Raw genomic sequence first — 18,467 nt, forward strand, 5'->3', positions numbered from 1 at the left:
GGCCTTCACATCTTTCCTGAAGTGCCCAGAACTAGACACAATACTCCAGTTGTGGCTGAACCAGTGTTTTATAAAGATTCATCGTGACTTCCATATTTTTGTACTCTATGCCTCTATTTATAAAGCCCAGGATCCCATATGTTTTTTTAACCGCTTTCTCGACCTCCTCTGCCACCTTCAACGATTTGTGCGCATATACCCCCCCAATCTCTCTGTTCTTGTACCCCTTTTAGAGTTGTGCCCCCTTTTCACATTTTTCTGCGTTAAATTTCATCTGCCACGTATCCGCCCATGCCACCAGCCTGTCTATATCCTCTTGAAGTCTATCACTATCCTCCTCATTGTTTACTACCCCTCCAAGTTTTGTGTCATCTGCAAATTTTGAAATTGTGCCCTGTAGACCCAAGTCCAAGTCATTAATAAATATCAAGAAACGCACTGACCCCTGGGGAACACCACTTTCTCCTCCCCTCAATTTTCTCCTTTCCTCTGATAATCTGTTTATATAAAGGCTTTGAGTATGTCCATCAGACACTGGACATTACACTTTGTATAAAACACCAACAAATCATAACTGAGCAATAATTACAACTGTACACAGAGAAAGAAACCTTTGCATTTCTGCTGTTTTGGTGATCTTGAAAATAGCCTGGCCTTGCCTCGCCTCAAAATAAGGAACTAAGCAGCTCTCAGTCTGGAGAAATTTCCAATAATAATTCACCTCTATTTGATGTTTTAATCTATTTAGACCACTTCCCCATAGGTGTATGTGAGCACTGGGCAGGTTAGCAGCTAAACATTGCAACTGTGCTCCAGGTGCCTGATCTGGAAGAAACACCATGGGAAATCAGCTAGTAAATAATACTTGCATTTATATAATGTCTTAACAAGTCAAAACATCGTAAATGTTTTAATGCAACAAATTTGTTTTGGAGTTCTCCTGACGGTGCTAGTACTGGAGTAGGGTTCCACAGGTCCCTGCAGCCCTTTGGCATCTTGTCCAAGTCCAATTTTTCATCTAGGAACCTAGACATGGAGTGTTGACATGTTATATGACTGCAGAGAGCATTATAGCCAAAGCCGATCCACACATGTATACTTTGCAGCAGCATCACTAGATTGGAGTAAGGAACAGAGACCCGAGATGACTTTTCCTACCTCTAGCACAAGGAGGCCGAGGCCAATTGTAGCCTCGATTAGGTCAGCCAACTCACCTCGTACCAGAAATCAAATCTAGGATCTTCTGGTCTGTATAGCTTAGTACCATAATGGCCCGTGCCTTTTAATGACTAGGGGGAAAACTAAGTTTATAGATAGCGCTTAAATACATAAAATAAATATCAATTAAACTGCACCAAACACGTTTCTGTGGAAGTGTAGTTAGAAAGTTGGTCGGATGCTTTGATTTAAATGCAACAACAAATGATTAAAACATGTTAATTCTCATTGAAAATTTGAAATGAACTGAACGGATTGAACGTTATAGTATCTTCATCTTAATGTAATCCTTCATTCTTGCTTTGAATGCTGGTTCATAACCTAATCTGAACTGTGCTCTAATGGATTGCTGGGGACAACTGGATGAAGGAAAGAAATTTACCTCACTCACCTGACTTCCACTGTAAAGCCTTACCATAGCCACTGTGGACTTACATCCTATCATTCTGGCTATACTTTAGAATTCTGTTAGCTTTATTAATTGCTTTGTCACATTGTCTAGACACTGAAATGGATGTATCATCTATTACTTCCGAGTCATTTTCTAAACTTGCTTGTTCAAACTGGGAAAATAGAAAAATCACACAGGTAACACCCACCTGCTTGAAAAATTCTGGGACATCTGTTTCAATGAAGTATTCCCCCTTCAAAAAGAAATACTTAATTGAGAGCAATAAAATGCAGCATGACAGACAAATAAAGACAGTAAAAGAGGTAGCCAAAAGTAAAAGCTGAATACTGAGGAGTGATGGATGAAGCATTCCCAGACTTCAGCTCTGAAACACTGCATATATAGGGTTGCAAATAAGTGCACCCAAAAACTACAACTTGGAGTTCCACAAATAGTTTTAATTTAGCAAATAAAAAAATGCAGCCATCTATGTAATCTCTAGAGACAAATGGATAAGATTACTCATGTATTATTACCAACACTGTAGGGAAAAATCTCACGCAAGCATTTAATGCTATACAATATGCTTTGTGACATACTCTTAATTCATCGCCTCCAATTGCTCTCAACATTTCCACCATCACCGACAGACCTGTAATGACCAATGCTTGATTCTGGCGTTATACAGCTCAAAATGGACTCTTCAGACATAGTCGGACAAACTATGTTGCTCACCTCTCATAAAAATCTATAATTGTAATGCTATTTCCTCCCCCCGCCAGCTTTTGAGTGGATATAAAGCAAAATGTTCAAGTACTCAGCATTCTGGAGCACTAAAATCCTATTAATAACAGAATTATGAGGCATCTTCACTTCACTGTCTCAATACTTCAATTTACAAGATCTACTTCACAGATGCCTATAGGTTCTTGCATAGAAACATAGAAAATAGGACCAAGAGTAAGCCATTCAGCCCTTTGGGCCTGCTCCGCCATTCAAAATGATCATGGCTGATCGTCTAACTCAGTACCCTGTTCCCGCTTTTTTCCCATATCCCTTGATCCCTTTGGCATTAAGAAATATATCTATCTCCTTCTTGAATACATCTAATGACTTGGCCTCCACTGCCTTCTGTGGTAGAGAATTCCACAGGTTCACCACCCTCTGAGTGAAGAAATTTCTCCTCATCTCGGTTCTAAATGGCATACCCCATATCCTGAAACTGTGACCCCTGGTTATGGACTCCCCAGCCATCAGGAACATCCTCCCTGCATCCAGTCTATCTAGTCCTATTAGAATTTTATATGTTTCGATGAGATCACCTCTCATTCTTCTAAACTCTAGTGAATATAGGCCTAGTCGACCCAATCTCTCCTCATAAGTCAGTCCTGCCATCCCAGGAATCAGTCTGGTAAACTTTTGTTGCACTCCCTCCATGGCAAGGACATCCTTCCTCAGATAAGAAGACCAAAACTGCACACAATACTCCACATGTGGTCTCACCAAGGCCCTGTACAACTGCAATAAGACATCCCTGCTCCTGTACTCAAATCCTCTTGTAATGAAGGCCAACATACTATTCGCTTTCCTAACTGCTTGCTGCACCTGAACACTTTCAGCGACTGGTGTACAAGGACACTCAGGTCTCATTGCACCTCCCCTTTTCCCACTCTATCACCATTCAGATAATAATCTGCCTTTCTGTTTTTACAACCAAAGTGGATAACCTCACATTTATCCACGTTATACTACATCTGCCATGTTCTTGCCCACTCACCCAACTTGTCTAAATCACATTGGAGCCTCTTTGCATCCTCCTCACAGCTCACATTCCACCCCAGCTTTGTGTTGTCTGCAAACCTGGAAATGTTACATTTAGTTCCCTCATTCAAATCATTAATATATATTGTGAATAGCTGGGGCCCAAGCACTGATCCCTGCAGTACCCCATTAATCACTGCCTGCCACCCGGAAAAAGACCCGTTTATGCCTACTCTCTGTTTCCTGTCTGTCAACCAATTCTCAATCCATGCCAGTATATTCCCCCCAATCCCATGTGCTTTAATTTTGCACACTAACCTCTTGTGTGGGACCTTATCAGAAGCCTTCTGAAAATCCAAATACACCACATCCACTGGTTCTCCCCATCTATTCTACTAGTTACATCCTCAAAAAACTCCTGTAGATTTGTTGAGCATGATTTCCCTTTCATAAACCCATGCTGACTCTGTCCAATCCCATTAATGCCCTCCAAGTGTTCTGTTATCACATCTTTTATAATAGACTCTAGCATTTTCCCCACTACTAATGTTAGGCTAACTGGTCTGTAATTCCCTGTTTTTTCTCTCCCTCCTTTTTTAAAATAGTGGGGTTACATTTGCCACCCTCCAATCTGTAGGAAGTGTTCCAGAGTCTATAGAATTTTGGAAGATCTTCCCCCTCAACCCCCAGTTTGCTCCAAATATATTTTTTAAAACTTGTACCATGAACAGTGGGCTGATGCTTAGCATATTAATGTATCAATTAGTTGTACCATAGGAAGGCATGATAATAACTCACTCCGTTAATTTAAATGGGCATAATCTGAATTCTAGGAGGGAGAATTCCCGTTGAACATCAAAAGATACTTCAGAAATAACATTTTCTGAAAAAGATGGAACATATTAAAAGAGATTAAATGACCATCACTTTTCAAGATATAGCAGGCCATTACATGAATTGCTTTTTTAAAAATGTAGGTTTGATTTAGGACATCAATTAACAAGGTCACAAGATAATTGCAGATGAGGTTCAAACCTTCCAGGAAGATCGTAAGGAACCCTTATTGCAGCATCCAATTGTTCCTTAAATGATTCTAGGGCTTTTGCTTCCATAATTCCATCTGGGAATCCAATCTATGTATTGATCACTGTGTGAAGAATTACTTCCTGATGTCCATCCTAAACTTACCTTTTACTACTTTGCACTTTGAAAAGGCGGGAAAGTGGAGTTGAGGTAAAAATCAGATCAGCCATGATCTCATTGAATGGTGGAGCAGGCTCGAGGGACCGAATGGCCTACTCCTGCTCCTATCTCTTACGGTCTTATTGTACTACTCTCAATTTATTTTAAAGTAGTTTTCCAGATTTATCTTTTCCACACCTCAGATGCCTCCTTCCTAGGATGAAAAGCTCATGTTTCTCCAGTCGTTCCTCAAAATTTAGACTTTTGACCCTAGGTATCAGCTTTGTAGTTCTTCTCTGCACTGCCTCCAGTGTTTGAATGTCTCTCTTGTGTCATGGTGATCAGAACCAGACAGAATTCGAGGTATGGTCTGAGCACTAGGCAGTCTGATTTAGGCTTCCTCTGACTGAAATTCTACTGTTTCAGCTATACAGTTTAATATCCTATTGACTTTGTTGATTGCTGCTCTGCATTGGTTGGATATGTGGAGTTTGGAGCCTATAAGACTGCTACATCTTTTGCACCTTCATCCTTAGCTATTACAATACCATTCACAAGGTGTTGCATCACCCATTTTTCCTTTTACTGTGCACTACTTTACACTTGCCTGTATTAAATTTCATCTGCCATTGTTCGACCCGCTTACATATTTTGTCCAACTCATTTTGTAATTTCTGAACTCCTCCAATTCCACTACCCCTCCCAGTTTTGTATATTCTGAAATTTGACCAATGTGTGTTGAGTTTCTATTTTTAAAAAAAATATTAATTCTTGGATGTGGGTGTTGCTGGCAACATATATTGCCCACCTCTAGTCGCACTTGAGAAAATGCAGAAAATAAAAAGGTAATGCAACAGCTTGGGAACAACTTAGGAATGTCCAGCGTCACACATCAGAGAGCGCTTCAACACAGACAGCTCTTTCTATTCATTAGCATTCAGTTTTATTCAGCTTATTACGAAATATCACAACATTGACACAAAAAAAAGCCGCTCTTTTGTGACCTTGTAGTACTTAACTCAAAAATAACGGAGGGGTTTTTTGAGCTTTAATTACTGAAGGACAAAGAGGTCACCAATTCTCTTTAATGAGTTTACATCTGACCAGAAACATGCAATCAATTGGCTGTGTGAATAAGACTCTTTATACATAAGCATGGTATTATTGTCCTGGATTATGTAGGAAACTTTTGAGGGATGAAGAATAAAACAGCAAAGTGAAATAAAAAATATCATTGCATGAATATTAGCAAGTTACTGGAAACACAGCGGTAGGCTAACCCTCCCAACACTCCTTCAAAAAAAAAAACAAGGGAATCTCCTGGCCTGGTAACACAATGTAGCTGGGCAGCATTCATATAAAAATCGCAAGAAAAGTCAAGGACAAGAAAAGACCATTCGATCCATCAATGTTTCTTCCTTCAGTACACTAACTCTCCCATTATAGCATTCAGCTGCATTCTGAATGTCTCGAATATTTGTCCCTCTTATACTCTGCCCAGCAGGCTATTTTGTTCATCAGTCCATGAGAAAAGCAATTCTTCCTTTTTTTTATTCGTTCATGGGATGTGAGCATTGCTGGTGAGGCCAGCACTTATTGCCCATCCTAATTGCCTTTGAGAAGGCGGTGGTGAGCCGCCTTCTTGAACCACTGCAATTCGTGTGGCGAAGGTTCTCCCACAGTGCTGTTAGGAAGGGAGTTCCAGGATTTTGACCCAGTGACGACGAAGGAACGGCGATATATTTCGAAGTCGGGATGGTGTGAGGCATGGAGGGGAACGTGCAGGTGGTGTTGTTCTCATGTGCTTGCTGCTCTTGTCCTTCGAGGTGGTAGAGGTCGTGGGTTTGGGAGGTGCTGTCGAAGAAGCCTTGGCAAGTTGCTGCAGCGCATCCTGTGGATGGTACACACTGCAGCCACTGTGCGCCGGTGGTGAAGGGAGTGCCAATCATGCGGGCTACTTTGTCCTGGATGGTGTCGAGCTTCTTGAGTGTTGTTGGAGCTGCACTCATCCAGGCAAGTGGAGAGTATTCCATCACACTCCTGACTTGTGCCTTGTAGATGGTGAAAAGGCTTTGGGGAGTCAGGAGGTGAGTCACTCGCCGCAGAATACCCAGCCGCTGACCAGCTCTTGTAGCCATAGTATTTATATGGCTGGTCCAGTTAAATTTCTGGTCAATAGTGACCCCCAGGATGTTGAAGATGCGTGATTCGGCGATGGTAATGCTGTTGAATGTCAAGGGGAGGTGGTTAGACTCTCTCTTGTTGGAGATGGTCATTGCCTGGCACAAATATTACTTGCCACTTATCAACCCAAGCCTGGATGTTGTCCAGGTCTAGCTGCATACGGGCTCGGACTGCTTCATTATTTGAGGTGTTGCGACTGGAACTGAACACAATGCAATCATCAGCGAACATCCCCATTTCTGACCTTATGATGGAGGGAAGGTCATTGATGAAGCAGCTGAAGATGGATGGGCCTAGGATACTGCCTTGAGGAACTCCTGCAGCAATGTCCTGGGGCTGACATGATTGGCCTCCAACAACCACTACCATCTTCCTTTGTGCTAGGTATGACTCCAGCCACTGGAGAGTTTTCCCCAATTCCCATTGACTTCAATTTTACTAGGGCTCCTTGGTGCCACACTCGGTCAAATGTTGCCTTGATGTCAAAGGCAGTCACTCCCCCCTCACCTCTGGAATTCAGCTCTTTTGTCCAGGTTTGAACCAAGGCTGTAATGAGGTCTGGAGCCAAGTGGTCCTGGCGGAACCCAAACTGAGCATCGGTGAGCAGGTGAGTAAGTGCCGCTTGATAGCACTGTCGACGATGCCTTCCATCACTTTGCTGATGATTGAGAGTAGACTGATGGGGCGGTAATTGGCCGGATTGGATTTGTCCTACCTTTTGTGGACAGGACATACATAGGCAATTCTCCATATTGTCGGGTAGATGCCAGTGTTGTAGCAGTACTGGAGCAGTTTGGCTAGAGGCACAGCTAGTTCTGGAGAACAAACCTTCAGCATTACAGCCAGGATGCTGTCGAGGCCCGTAGCCTTTGCTGTATCCAGTGCACTCAGCCGTTTCTTGATATCACGTGGAGTGAATCGAATTGGCTGAAGACTAGCTTCTGTGATGGTGGGGATATCGGGAGGAGGCAGAGTTGGATCATCCACTCGGCACTTCTGGCTGAAGATGGTTGCAAACCTTCAGCCTCATCTTTTGCACTCATGTGCTGGACTCCACCATCATTGAGGATGGGGATGTTTACAGAGCCTCCTCCTCCCATTAGTTGTTTAATTGTCCACCACCATTCACGACTGGATGTGGCAGGACTGCAGAGCTTTGATCTGATCCGTTGGTTGTGGAATCGCTGAGCTCTGTCTATAGCATGTTGCTTCCGCTGTTTAGCATGCATGTAGTCCTGAGTTGTAGCTTCACCAGGTTGGCACCTCATTTTTAGGTACGCCTGGTGCTGCTCCTGGCATGCTCTTCTACACTCCTCATTGAACCAGGGTTGATCCCCTGGCTTGTTAGTAATGGGAGAGTGAGGAATGTGCCGGGCCACGAAGTTACAGATTGTGCTAGAATACAATTCTGCTGCTGCTGCTGCTGCTGCTGATGGCCCACGGCACCTCATGGATGCCCAGTTTTGAGCTGCTAGATGTATTCTGAATCTATCCCATTTAGCACGGTGGTCGTGCCACACAACACCTTGGATGGTATCCTCAGTGCGAAGACGGGACTTAGTCTCCACGAGGACTGTGCGGTGGTCACTCCTACCAATACTGTCATGGACAGATGCATTTGCGACAGGTAGATTGGTGAGGACGAGGTCAAGTAAGTTTCTCCCTCGTGTTGGTTCGCTCATCACCTGCCGCAGGCCCAGTCTGGCAGCTATGTCCTTCAGGACTCGGCCAGCTCCGTCAGTAGTGGTGCTACCGAGCCACTCTTGATGAAGGACACTGAAGTCCCCAACCCAGAGTACATTCTGTGCCCTTGCTACCCTCAGTGCTTCCTCCAAGTGGTGTTCAACATGAAGGAGGACTGATTCATCAGCTGAGAGAGGGCGGCAGGTGGTTATCAGCAGGAGGTTTCCTTGCCCATGTTTGACCTGATGCCATGAGATTTCATGGGGTCCAGAGTCAATGTTGAGGACTCTCAGGGCCACTCCCTCCTGACTGTATATCACTGTACCGCCACCTCTGGTGGGTCTGTCCTGCCGGTGGGACAGGACATACCCAGGGATGGTGATGGAAGAGTCTGGGGTGTTGGCTGAAAGTTATGATTCTGTGAGTATGGCTACGTCAGGCTGTTGCTTGACTAGTCTGTGCGACAGCTCTCCCAATTTTGGCACAAGTCCCCAGGTGATAGTGAGGAGGACTTTGCAGTGTCGACTGGGCTTGGTTTGCCTTTGTCATGTCCGGTGCCTAGTGGTCCGATGCCGAGTGGTCTTTCCGGTTTTATTCTTATTATGACTAATAGATCTGCTTTAAATTTATCTCTCTAAATTAAATTTATATCCACTTGTCCTACTTTCCTAATTTGAAGTGATAATCTGAGTTCAATTCATTTTTAACAGAGTACATTTTCCAATTCTGCTCTGTTTGAGTGGAAATGCACAGCTGCCTTTGTGCCCAGAGGAGCAGCAAAAGCCCAACAACACTGGATCTTCCAGAGTTAGTCCTCATTACATTTTCATAGTGAGCCTCATCCTTATCCCTCCTCATCATCTAGACCTGTCTGCAGTCTTTGGCATGGCTGACCACATCATTCTCCTCCAACGCAACTCCTCTGTTGTCCAGCTGAGTGGGACTGCCCTCCCCTGATTCAATTCTTATCTATCCAGTCATAGCCAGAGAATCTCCTGTAATGGCTTCTCTTCCCACTCCGACAGTTACCTCTGGAGTCCCCCAAGGATCCACCCTTGGCATCCTCCTATTTCTCATCTACATGCTACCCCTCAGCAAAATCATCTGAAAACACAACATCAGGTTCCACATGTACACTGAAGACATCCAACTCTACCTCACCACCACCACCACCTTGCTCGACCCCTCCATTACCTCCGTGCTGAGATACTGCTTGTCCAACATTCAGTACCGGATGAGCAGAAATTTCCACCATTGGGAAGACCGAAGCCATTGTCTTCGGCCCCCACCATGAACTCCATTTCCGAGCCACCAATTCCATCCCCAACCCTGGCCACTGTCTCAGGCAGTACCAGATTGTTTGCATCCTCGGCATCCAATTTGATCCTGAGCTGAGCTTCTGAATGCATATCCTCTTCTACCCCCACCTCCACTTCCGTAATATCACCCATCTCCATCCCTGCTTCAGCCCATCTGCTGCTGAAACCCTCATTCATGCTTTTGTTACCTCCAGATCCTACATAAGAACATAAGAAATAGGAGCAGGAGTAGGCCAATCGGCCCCTCGAGCCTGCTCCGCCATTCAATAAGATCATGGCTGATCTGATCCTAACCTCAAATCTAAATTCATGTCCAATTTCCTGCCCGCTCTCCATAACCCCTAATTCCCTTTACTTCTAGGAAACTGTCTATTTCTGTTTTAAATTTATTTAATGATCTAGCTTCCACAGCTTCTTGGGGCAGCAAATTCCACAGACCTACTACCCTCTGAGTGAAGATGTTTCTCCTCATCTCAGTTTTGAAAGAGCAGCCCCTTATTCTAAGATTATGCCCCCTAGTTCTAGTTTCACCCATCCTTGGGAACATCCTTACCGCATCCACCCGATCAAGCCCCTTCACAATCTTATATGTTTCAATAAGATCGCCTCTCATTCTTCTGAATTCCAATGAGTAGAGAACCAATCTACTCAACCTCTCCTCATATGTCCGCCCCCTCATCCCCGGGATTAACCGAGTGAACCTTCTTTGTACTGCCTCGAGAGCAAGTATGTCTTTTCTTAAGTATGGACACCAAAACTGTATGCAGTATTCCAGGTGCGGTCTCACCAATACCTTATATAACTGCAGCAATACTTCCCTGTTTTTATATTCTATCCCCATAGCAATAAAAGCCAACATTCCGTTGGCCTTCTTGATCACCTGCTGCACCCGCGTACTAACTTTTTGATTTTCTTGCACTAGGACCCCCAGATCCCTTTGTACTGCAGTACTTTCCAGTTTCTCGCCATTAAGATAATAACTTGCTCTCTGATTTTTCCTGCCAAAGTGCATAACCTCACATTTTCCAATATTGTATTGCATCTGCCAGATCTCCGCCCACTCACCCAGCCTGTCCATATCCCCTTGTAGGTTTTTTAAGTCCTCCTCACTTTCTACTTTCCCTCCCATCTTTGTATCATCTGCAAACTTTGATATGTTACACTCGGTCCCCTCCTCCAATTCGTTAATATAGATTGAAAAGAGTTGGGGACCCAGCACCGACCCCTGCAGAACACCACTGGCCACTGGTTGCCAGTCCGAGAATGAACCATTTATCCCAACTCTCTGCTTCCTGTTAGATAACCAAACCTCCACCCATGCCAGAATATTACCCCCAATCCAGTGATTCTTTATCTTGAGCAATAATCTTTTATGTGGCACCTTGTTGAATGCCTTCTGGAAGTCTAAATACACAACATCCACTGGTTCCCCTTTATCCACCCTGTACGTTATGTCCTCAAAGAACTCAAGCAAATTTGTCAGACATAACTTCCCCTTCATAAAGCCATGCTGACTTTGTCCTATTAAATTATGTTTATCCAAATGTTCCGCTACTGTCTCCTTAATAATAGACTCCAAAATTTTACCCACCACAGATGTTAGGCTAACTGGTCGATAATTTCCAGCCTTCTGCCTATTACCCTTTTTAAATAAGGGTGTTACATTAGCAGTTTTCCAATCTGCCGGGACCTTTGCCGAGTCCAGAGAATTTTGGAAAATTATTACCAAAGCATCCACAATCCCTACTGCCACTTCCCTCAAGACCCTCGGATGTAACCATCAGGTCCAGGGGATTTATCCGCCTTGAGTCCCATTAATTTACTGAGTACCAATTCCTTAGTGATTTTAATCGTATTTAGCTCCTCCCCCCCCAGAGCCCCCTGTTTGTCCAGTGTTGGGATATTCTTAGTGTCCTCTACCATAAAGACTGAAACAAAATATTTGTTCAGCATTTTTGCCATCTCCATGTTTCCCACCATTAATTTCCCGGTCTCATCCTCTAAGGGACCTACGTTTGCCTTAGCCACCCTTTTTCTTTTTATATAACTATAGAATCTCTTGCTATCTGTTTTTATATTTTTTGCTAATTTATTTTCATAATCTATCTTCCCTTTCTTAATGAATCCTTTAGTTACTTTTGCTGTCTTTTGAAGACTTCCCAATCTTCGATGCTCCCACTAAGTTTGGCTACCTTATATGTCCTTGTTTTTAGTCGGATACTATCCTTAATTTCTTTACTTAGCCACGGATGGCTGTCATTTCTTTGACACCCTTTTTTCCTCAGTGGAATATATTTTTTTTGAATGTTGTAAAATAACTCCTGAAATGAACACCACTGTTCATGTACCGTCTTACCCTTTAATCTATTTTCCCAGTCCACTTTAATCAATTCCTCTCTCATACCATTATAGTCTCCTTTATTCAAGCTCAGCACGCTTGTTTGAGAACCAACCTTCTCACCCTCTAATTGGATATGGAATGTAACCATGTTATGGTACTCATTCCAAGGGGATCCTTAACTAGGACATTAATTAATTAATCCTGGCTCATTACACAGGACCAGGTCCAAGGTTGCTTGCCCCCTTATCGGATCAGTTACTTACTGCTCAAGAAATCCATCCCTAATATACTCAATAAACTCTTCCTCAAGGCTGCCCTGCCCAATTTGATTTGTCCAGTTAATACGGTCGTTAAAATCCCCCATAATTATAGCTGTTCCCTTATTATACACCCCGACTATTTCCTGATTAATACTTCTTCCAGCAGAGTTGCAACTATTAGGAGGTCTATATGCTACGCCCACTAGTATTTTTTCCCCTTATTATTCCTTATCTCTACCCAAACTGTTTCATTATCCTGATCCTTTGTCCCAATATCATTTCTCTGTATTACAGTGATTCCTTCCTTTATTAACATAGCCACCCCACCTCCCCTTCCTTCCTGCCTGTCCTTCCTGATTGTTAAATACCCTGGCATATTTAATTCCCAGTCGTTGTCACCCTGCAGCCATGTTTCTGTAATGGCCACAAGATCATACCCATACGTAGTTATTTGTGCCGTTAACTCCTCCATTTTGTTACGAATGCTATGTGCATTTAGATAAAGAACTTTCAAATACATTTTGTGACACTTAGTTCCTGCTTTTTCCTTTTTTTAACACTTTACCTTTTACTCCATACCTTCTGTCCCTTCCTGACACGCTTTCCTCTGTCTCCCTGCTCAGGTTCCCAACCCCCTGCCACAGCTTTGATGTTGGGTTGATCGCCTTGCGCCTTCTAGTTTTTATTTTGTCTGTCGTGTCTAAGGTACACTTTCTTTCCGCTGCTCTATGCTTTTCCCTTTCACTTGTTCTTGAACAACTGTTTGTACTATTTGTATTGTAGATTTCCCCTGGGTCTTCCCCTCTCTTGCTGCTCTCAATTTTATTCCCTTCTGACTCCCCGCTCAGGTTCCCATCCCCCTGCCACTCTAGTTTAAACCTTCCCCAACAGCACTAGCAAACACCCCAGCGAGGACATTGATCCTGGTCCTGCTCGGGTGTAACCAGTCACGCTTGTACAGGTCCCACCTTCCCCAGAACCGGTCCCAATGTCCCAGGAATCTAAATCCCTCCCTCCTACACCATCCCTGCAGCCACGCATTCATCCTGTCTATTCTCCTGTTCCTATACTCACTAGCACATGGCACCGGTAGTAATCCTGAGATCACTACCTTTGAAGTCCTGCTTTTTAATTTATCTCCTAACTCCTTAAATTCACCTTGCACTACTGGCTGTTCACCCTCCCCCTCCAGAATGCCCTGCAGCCGCTCCGTGACATCCTTGACCCTCGCACCAGGGAGGCAACATACCATCCTGGAGTCACGTTTGCAGCCGCAGAAACGCCTATCTGTTCCCCTTACAATTGAATCCCCTATCACTGTAGCCCTGCCACTCTTCTTCCTCCCCTCCTGTGCAGCAGAGCCACTCGTGGTGCCCCGAACCTGGCTCTTGCTGCTTTCCCCTGGTGAGCCATCTCCCCCAACAGTATCCAAAGCAGAATATCTGTTTGAGAGGGAGATGGCCCCAGGGGACTCCTGCTCTCCCTGCCTCGTCCTTTTACTCTGCCTGGTGGTCACCCATTTCCTTTCTGTCTGCGTAATCTTTACCTGCGGTGTGACCACCTCACTGAACGTGCTATCCATGATAGTCTCAGCATCGCGGATGCTCCACAGCGAATCCACCCGCAGCTCCAGCTCCGAAATGCGGTTAGCCAGTAGCTGCAGCTGGACACACTTCCTGCACACATGGTCGCCAAGGACACTGGTCGTGTCCATGACTTCCCACATAGTGCAGGAGGAGCATATCACGGGTGCGAGCTCTGCTGCCATGACTTGCCTTGGACTCTCAGACTCTCCTCCCGCTCTAGGTCTCTCCTTTTATACTGTGCTCACCTCTCGGACTCACCTGTGACGTCACACAGTAATTGTCTCTTGTTGCAGGTCTGCTGCTGCTTTTATTCCCCAATCTCAGTCTTCTACTCTCAGGTCCACTGCCGCTCTGGGGAAAAAGTTAGGAAAAGCAAGGCAAAGCAGCACCTCCTTCCCCCACTGCACCGAACTCCCACACGTACCAAACTCTCAGCAGCTCACACTGTGTTGTCCGCACACCGTGCTGTTTGCACTGACAAGCCCCTGTATTCCTACAGTTTGTGACTCCGATGAGTCAGGCTGCCCCACCTTCAAGTACCAGTTTAATCTAGCTAACCAATTAACTTGCTACAGCAGCTCTCTCTGCTAAAGCCCGACAGAAACTTAAAAATTTAAACTTTAAAATTGAACTTCAACAGTTGAAAGCAATTGAACTTAAAACAGTTGAAGCAATATGCACTAGATTTAAAGAGATTAACCCTTAAACTCTCACACGTACCAAACTCTCAGCAGCTCACACTGCCAATGATCTCCTGGCCGGACTATCAAATCCTTCCATGGTCTCGCCCCTCCCTATCTGCAATCTCCTCCAGTCCTACAACCCTCAAGAGAACTCTGCATTCCTCCAATTCTGGTGCATTCCCCACTTCCTTCGCTCCACCATTGGCGGTCGTGCCTTCAGCTGTCTAGTCCCTAAGCTCTGGAAATCCCCCCCCGAACCTCTCCGCCTCTCTCTCCTCCTTTAAGACACTCCTTAAAACCTACCCCTTTGACTAAGCTTTTGGTCACCTGTCTTAATGTCTCCTTCTTTGGCTTGGTGTGAATTTCTTTGTGATTACGCTCCAATAAAGCAGTTTGGGATATTTTACTATATTAAAAGGTGCTATATAAATGCAAATTGTTGTTGTTATATCACACCTTTCATGTTCTCAGGATGTCCCAAAGTGCCAATCCCAAACTGGATTGGCTTTTGTTACAGATCTTCCTTGCAGTCGAATCATAGAAAGGTTACAGCAGGAAGGAGGCCATTTGACACATCTAGTCATGCCGGCTTTGTGCAAGAGCAATCCAGCTCGTCCCACTCCCCCGCCCTATCCCCGTAGCCCTGCAATTTTTTTCCTTTCAAGTACAAAAGTTCCCTTTTGAAAGCCACGATTGAATCTGCCTCCACCACCCTCCCTGGCAGTGCATTCCAGATCATAACCACTCGCTGCATAAAAAAGCTTTTCCTCATGGCACCTTTGGTTCTTTTGTCAATCACCTTAACTCACTGCCCTCTGGTTATTGACCCCCCCCCCCGCCCCCCCCCTCCCCCGGCAATGGAAACAGTTTCTCTCTATCAATTCTGTCTAGACCCTTCATGATTTTAAATAAGTCTATCAAATCTCCTCTCAATCTTCTCTGTTCCAAGGAGAACAACCCCAGCTTTTCTAGTCTATCCACGTAACTAAAGTCCTTCATCCCTGGAATCATTCTAGTAAATTACGAAATGTATCCCAGGCTACTGTGTGAGGCAAAGAAGGAGATTGCGGGGGCTCTAACACATATATTCAGAACCTCTCTGGCCACAGGGGATGTGCCAGAGGACTGGAGAACCGCTAATGTAGTACCATTATTCAAGAAGGGGAGTAGGGAAAAACCGGGGAACTACAGGCCAGTGAGCCTAACATCAGTGGTAGGAAAATTATTGGAAAAAATTCTGAAGGACAAAATTAGTCTCCACTTGGAGAAGCAAGGATTAATCAGGGATAGTCAACATGGCTTTGTCAAGGGAAGATCATGTCTGACTAATTTGATTGAATTTTTTGAGGGGGTGACTAGGCGTGTGGATGAGGGTAACGCAGTGGATGTGGTATACATGGATTTCAGTAAGGCCTTCGATAAAGTCCCCCACAGGAGACTGGTCAAGAAGGTACGAGCCCATGGAATCCAGGGTGCCTTGGCACTTTGGATACAAAACTGGCTTAGTGGCAGAAGGCAGAGGGTGATGGTCGAAGGTTGTTTGTGTGACTGGAAGCCTGTGGCCAGTGGGGTACCACAGGGATCGGTGCTGGGTCCCTTGCTGTTTGTGGTCTACATTAATGACTTGGATATGAATGTAAAAGGTATGATCAGTAAGTTCGCTGATGATACAAAAATTGGTAGGGTGGTAAATAGCAAGGAGGATAGCCTCAGTCTGCAGGACGATATAGATGGGTTGGTCAGATGGGCGGAACAGTGGCAAATGGAATTTAACCCGGAAAAGTGCGAGCTGATGCACTTTGGAGGGATTAACAAGGCAAGGGAATACACAATGAATGGGAGGACCCTAGGCAAGACAGAGGGTCAGAGGGATCTTGGTGTGCAAGTTCACAGATCCCTGAAGGCGGTGGAACAGGTAGATAAGGTGGTAAAGAAGGCATATGGGATACTTGCCTTTATTAGCCGAGGCATAGAATATAAGAGCAAGGAGGTTATGATGGAGCTGTATAAAACACTGGTTAGGCCACAGCTGGAGTACTGTGTGCAGTTCTGGTCGCCACACTACAGGAAGGATGTGATCGCTTTGGAGAGGGTGCAGAGGAGATTCACCAGGATGTTACCAGGGCTGGAGCGCTTCAGCTATGAAGAGAGACTGGGAAGATTGGGTTTGTTTTCCTTGGAGCAGAGGAGGCTGAGGGGGGACATGATTGAGGTGTACAAAATTATGAGGGGCACAGATAGGATGGATACTAAGGAGCTTTTTCCCTTCGTTGAGGGTTCTATAACAAGGGGACATAGATTCAAGGTAAAAGGTGGGAGGTTTAGAGGGGATTTGAGAAAGAACTTTTTCACCCAGAGGGTGGTTGGAGTCTGGAACTCACTGCCTGAAAGGGTTGTGGAGGCAGGAACCCTCACAACATTCAAGAAGCATTTGGATGAGCACTTGAAATGCCATTGCATACAAGGCTACGGACCAAATGCTGGAATATGGGATTAGAATAGACAGGGCTTGATGGCCGGCGCAGACACGATGGGCCGAAGGGCCTCTATCCGTGCTGTATAACTCTATGACTCTAAATCTTTTCTGCACCCTCTTTAAGGCCTTCACATCTTTCCTAAAGTGCAATGCCCAGAACTGGACATAATACTCCAGTTGTATTCGAACCAGTGTTTTATAAAGGTTTATCACGACTTCCTTGCTTTTGTACTCTATGCTTATTCATAAAGCCCAGGATCCTGAATGCTTTTTTAACCACTTTCTCAACCTGCCCTGCCACCTACAATGATTTGTGCACATATACCCCCAGATTTCTCTGTTCCTGTACCCCTTTTAGAATTGTGCCCTCTAGTTTATATTGCCTCTCCTTGTTCTTCCTGCCGAAATGTATCACTTCGCATTTCTCTGCGTTTAATTTACTAATAGTAGCTCAAAAGGAGTTGGAGGTTCAGTGCTGCAGTAGCTTTCACTGCCACTGTTATTACAAGTTGATGTTATCTGCAACAGGTAATAATCAGTTTATTGCTTCTTTGGTGAACTGGAGTTTGAAAAGATAACTGTTCTAGGTCATTCCCAGATGTACCTGGGTTTATGTACTGGAGTCTTTTGTACACAGCCTTGAGAGGATAATTTGCTTCTGGTGCAAGCAAACTTGCCTTATATCCTCTTCCTGCTCCAAAAAACCCAACCACAGATGAACACCCACAGTAATTCCCATATTTTGCATCTGGAGTACAGCAATCAAAAAATGCAGCCTTAGGGATTCACTTCATGAGAAATCAGGTCACTGGCCTTCAAGGCCCATTTTATACAGGTTCCGAGAGCACAGTGTAAGATCATCAGGAAATCTGGCCAGCACTTATTTTCATTAAATTGTAATTTAAATGAAGCTCGTAAAGCATTTTAGACTAGGTACTACTATTCAAGCGTGATTCAAGCAGGGATCTGGTGAAATGGATCTCCATAAAATTTCTTGGACTCCACACAGCTGAACTGCTTGGGGCAGGGGGGAGAGGGGGGGGGGGAACGATTCAGTTGTGAAATTCTACTTTTATATACCTTGATGATGACGTTGTTTCCCCCCATTCCCACCCTTAATTACCTACATTTTAAACTACATAGCCTAAGCCTTTCTAATTTTTCCTCATAATTCATCCCTGTACATTTGGGATCAAGTCTTGTCGCTTTTCGGCTCCATTCAATGCTCAGATTTTTTTTTGGTATAGTGACCAGAATTGAACAAAGCACTGCAGTATATTGTGCTGCACCCATAATTTTCTCAACCCTTGTTAAAATAAGGCCCTATCTTCTCAAGTATCATACAGCACAGAAGGAGGCTGTTCAGCCCATCATGATTGTGCC

The 18,467-nt window shown here is 44.5% G+C and overlaps 1 protein-coding gene across 2 annotated transcripts in view; it reads right to left on the bottom strand.

Moving 5' to 3' along the window:
* The window catches only part of rhpn1 (rhophilin, Rho GTPase binding protein 1), a 129,323-nt gene that overhangs the window by 75,377 nt on the left and 35,479 nt on the right, over positions 1-18,467 (bottom strand). The window contains exon 4 of one of the 2 annotated variants that reach the window (XM_067978755.1): positions 1,818-1,862. The exons of the other annotated variant lie outside the window; for it this stretch is intronic. Within the exon in view, the coding sequence (XP_067834856.1) occupies positions 1,818-1,862 (45 nt within the window). The remainder of the gene's footprint in view (positions 1-1,817; positions 1,863-18,467) is intronic. 2 annotated transcript variants of the gene reach the window in all.

This window comes from Heptranchias perlo, chromosome 3 (assembly GCF_035084215.1).
Source record: "Heptranchias perlo isolate sHepPer1 chromosome 3, sHepPer1.hap1, whole genome shotgun sequence".
Taxonomy (NCBI): domain Eukaryota; kingdom Metazoa; phylum Chordata; class Chondrichthyes; order Hexanchiformes; family Hexanchidae; genus Heptranchias; species Heptranchias perlo.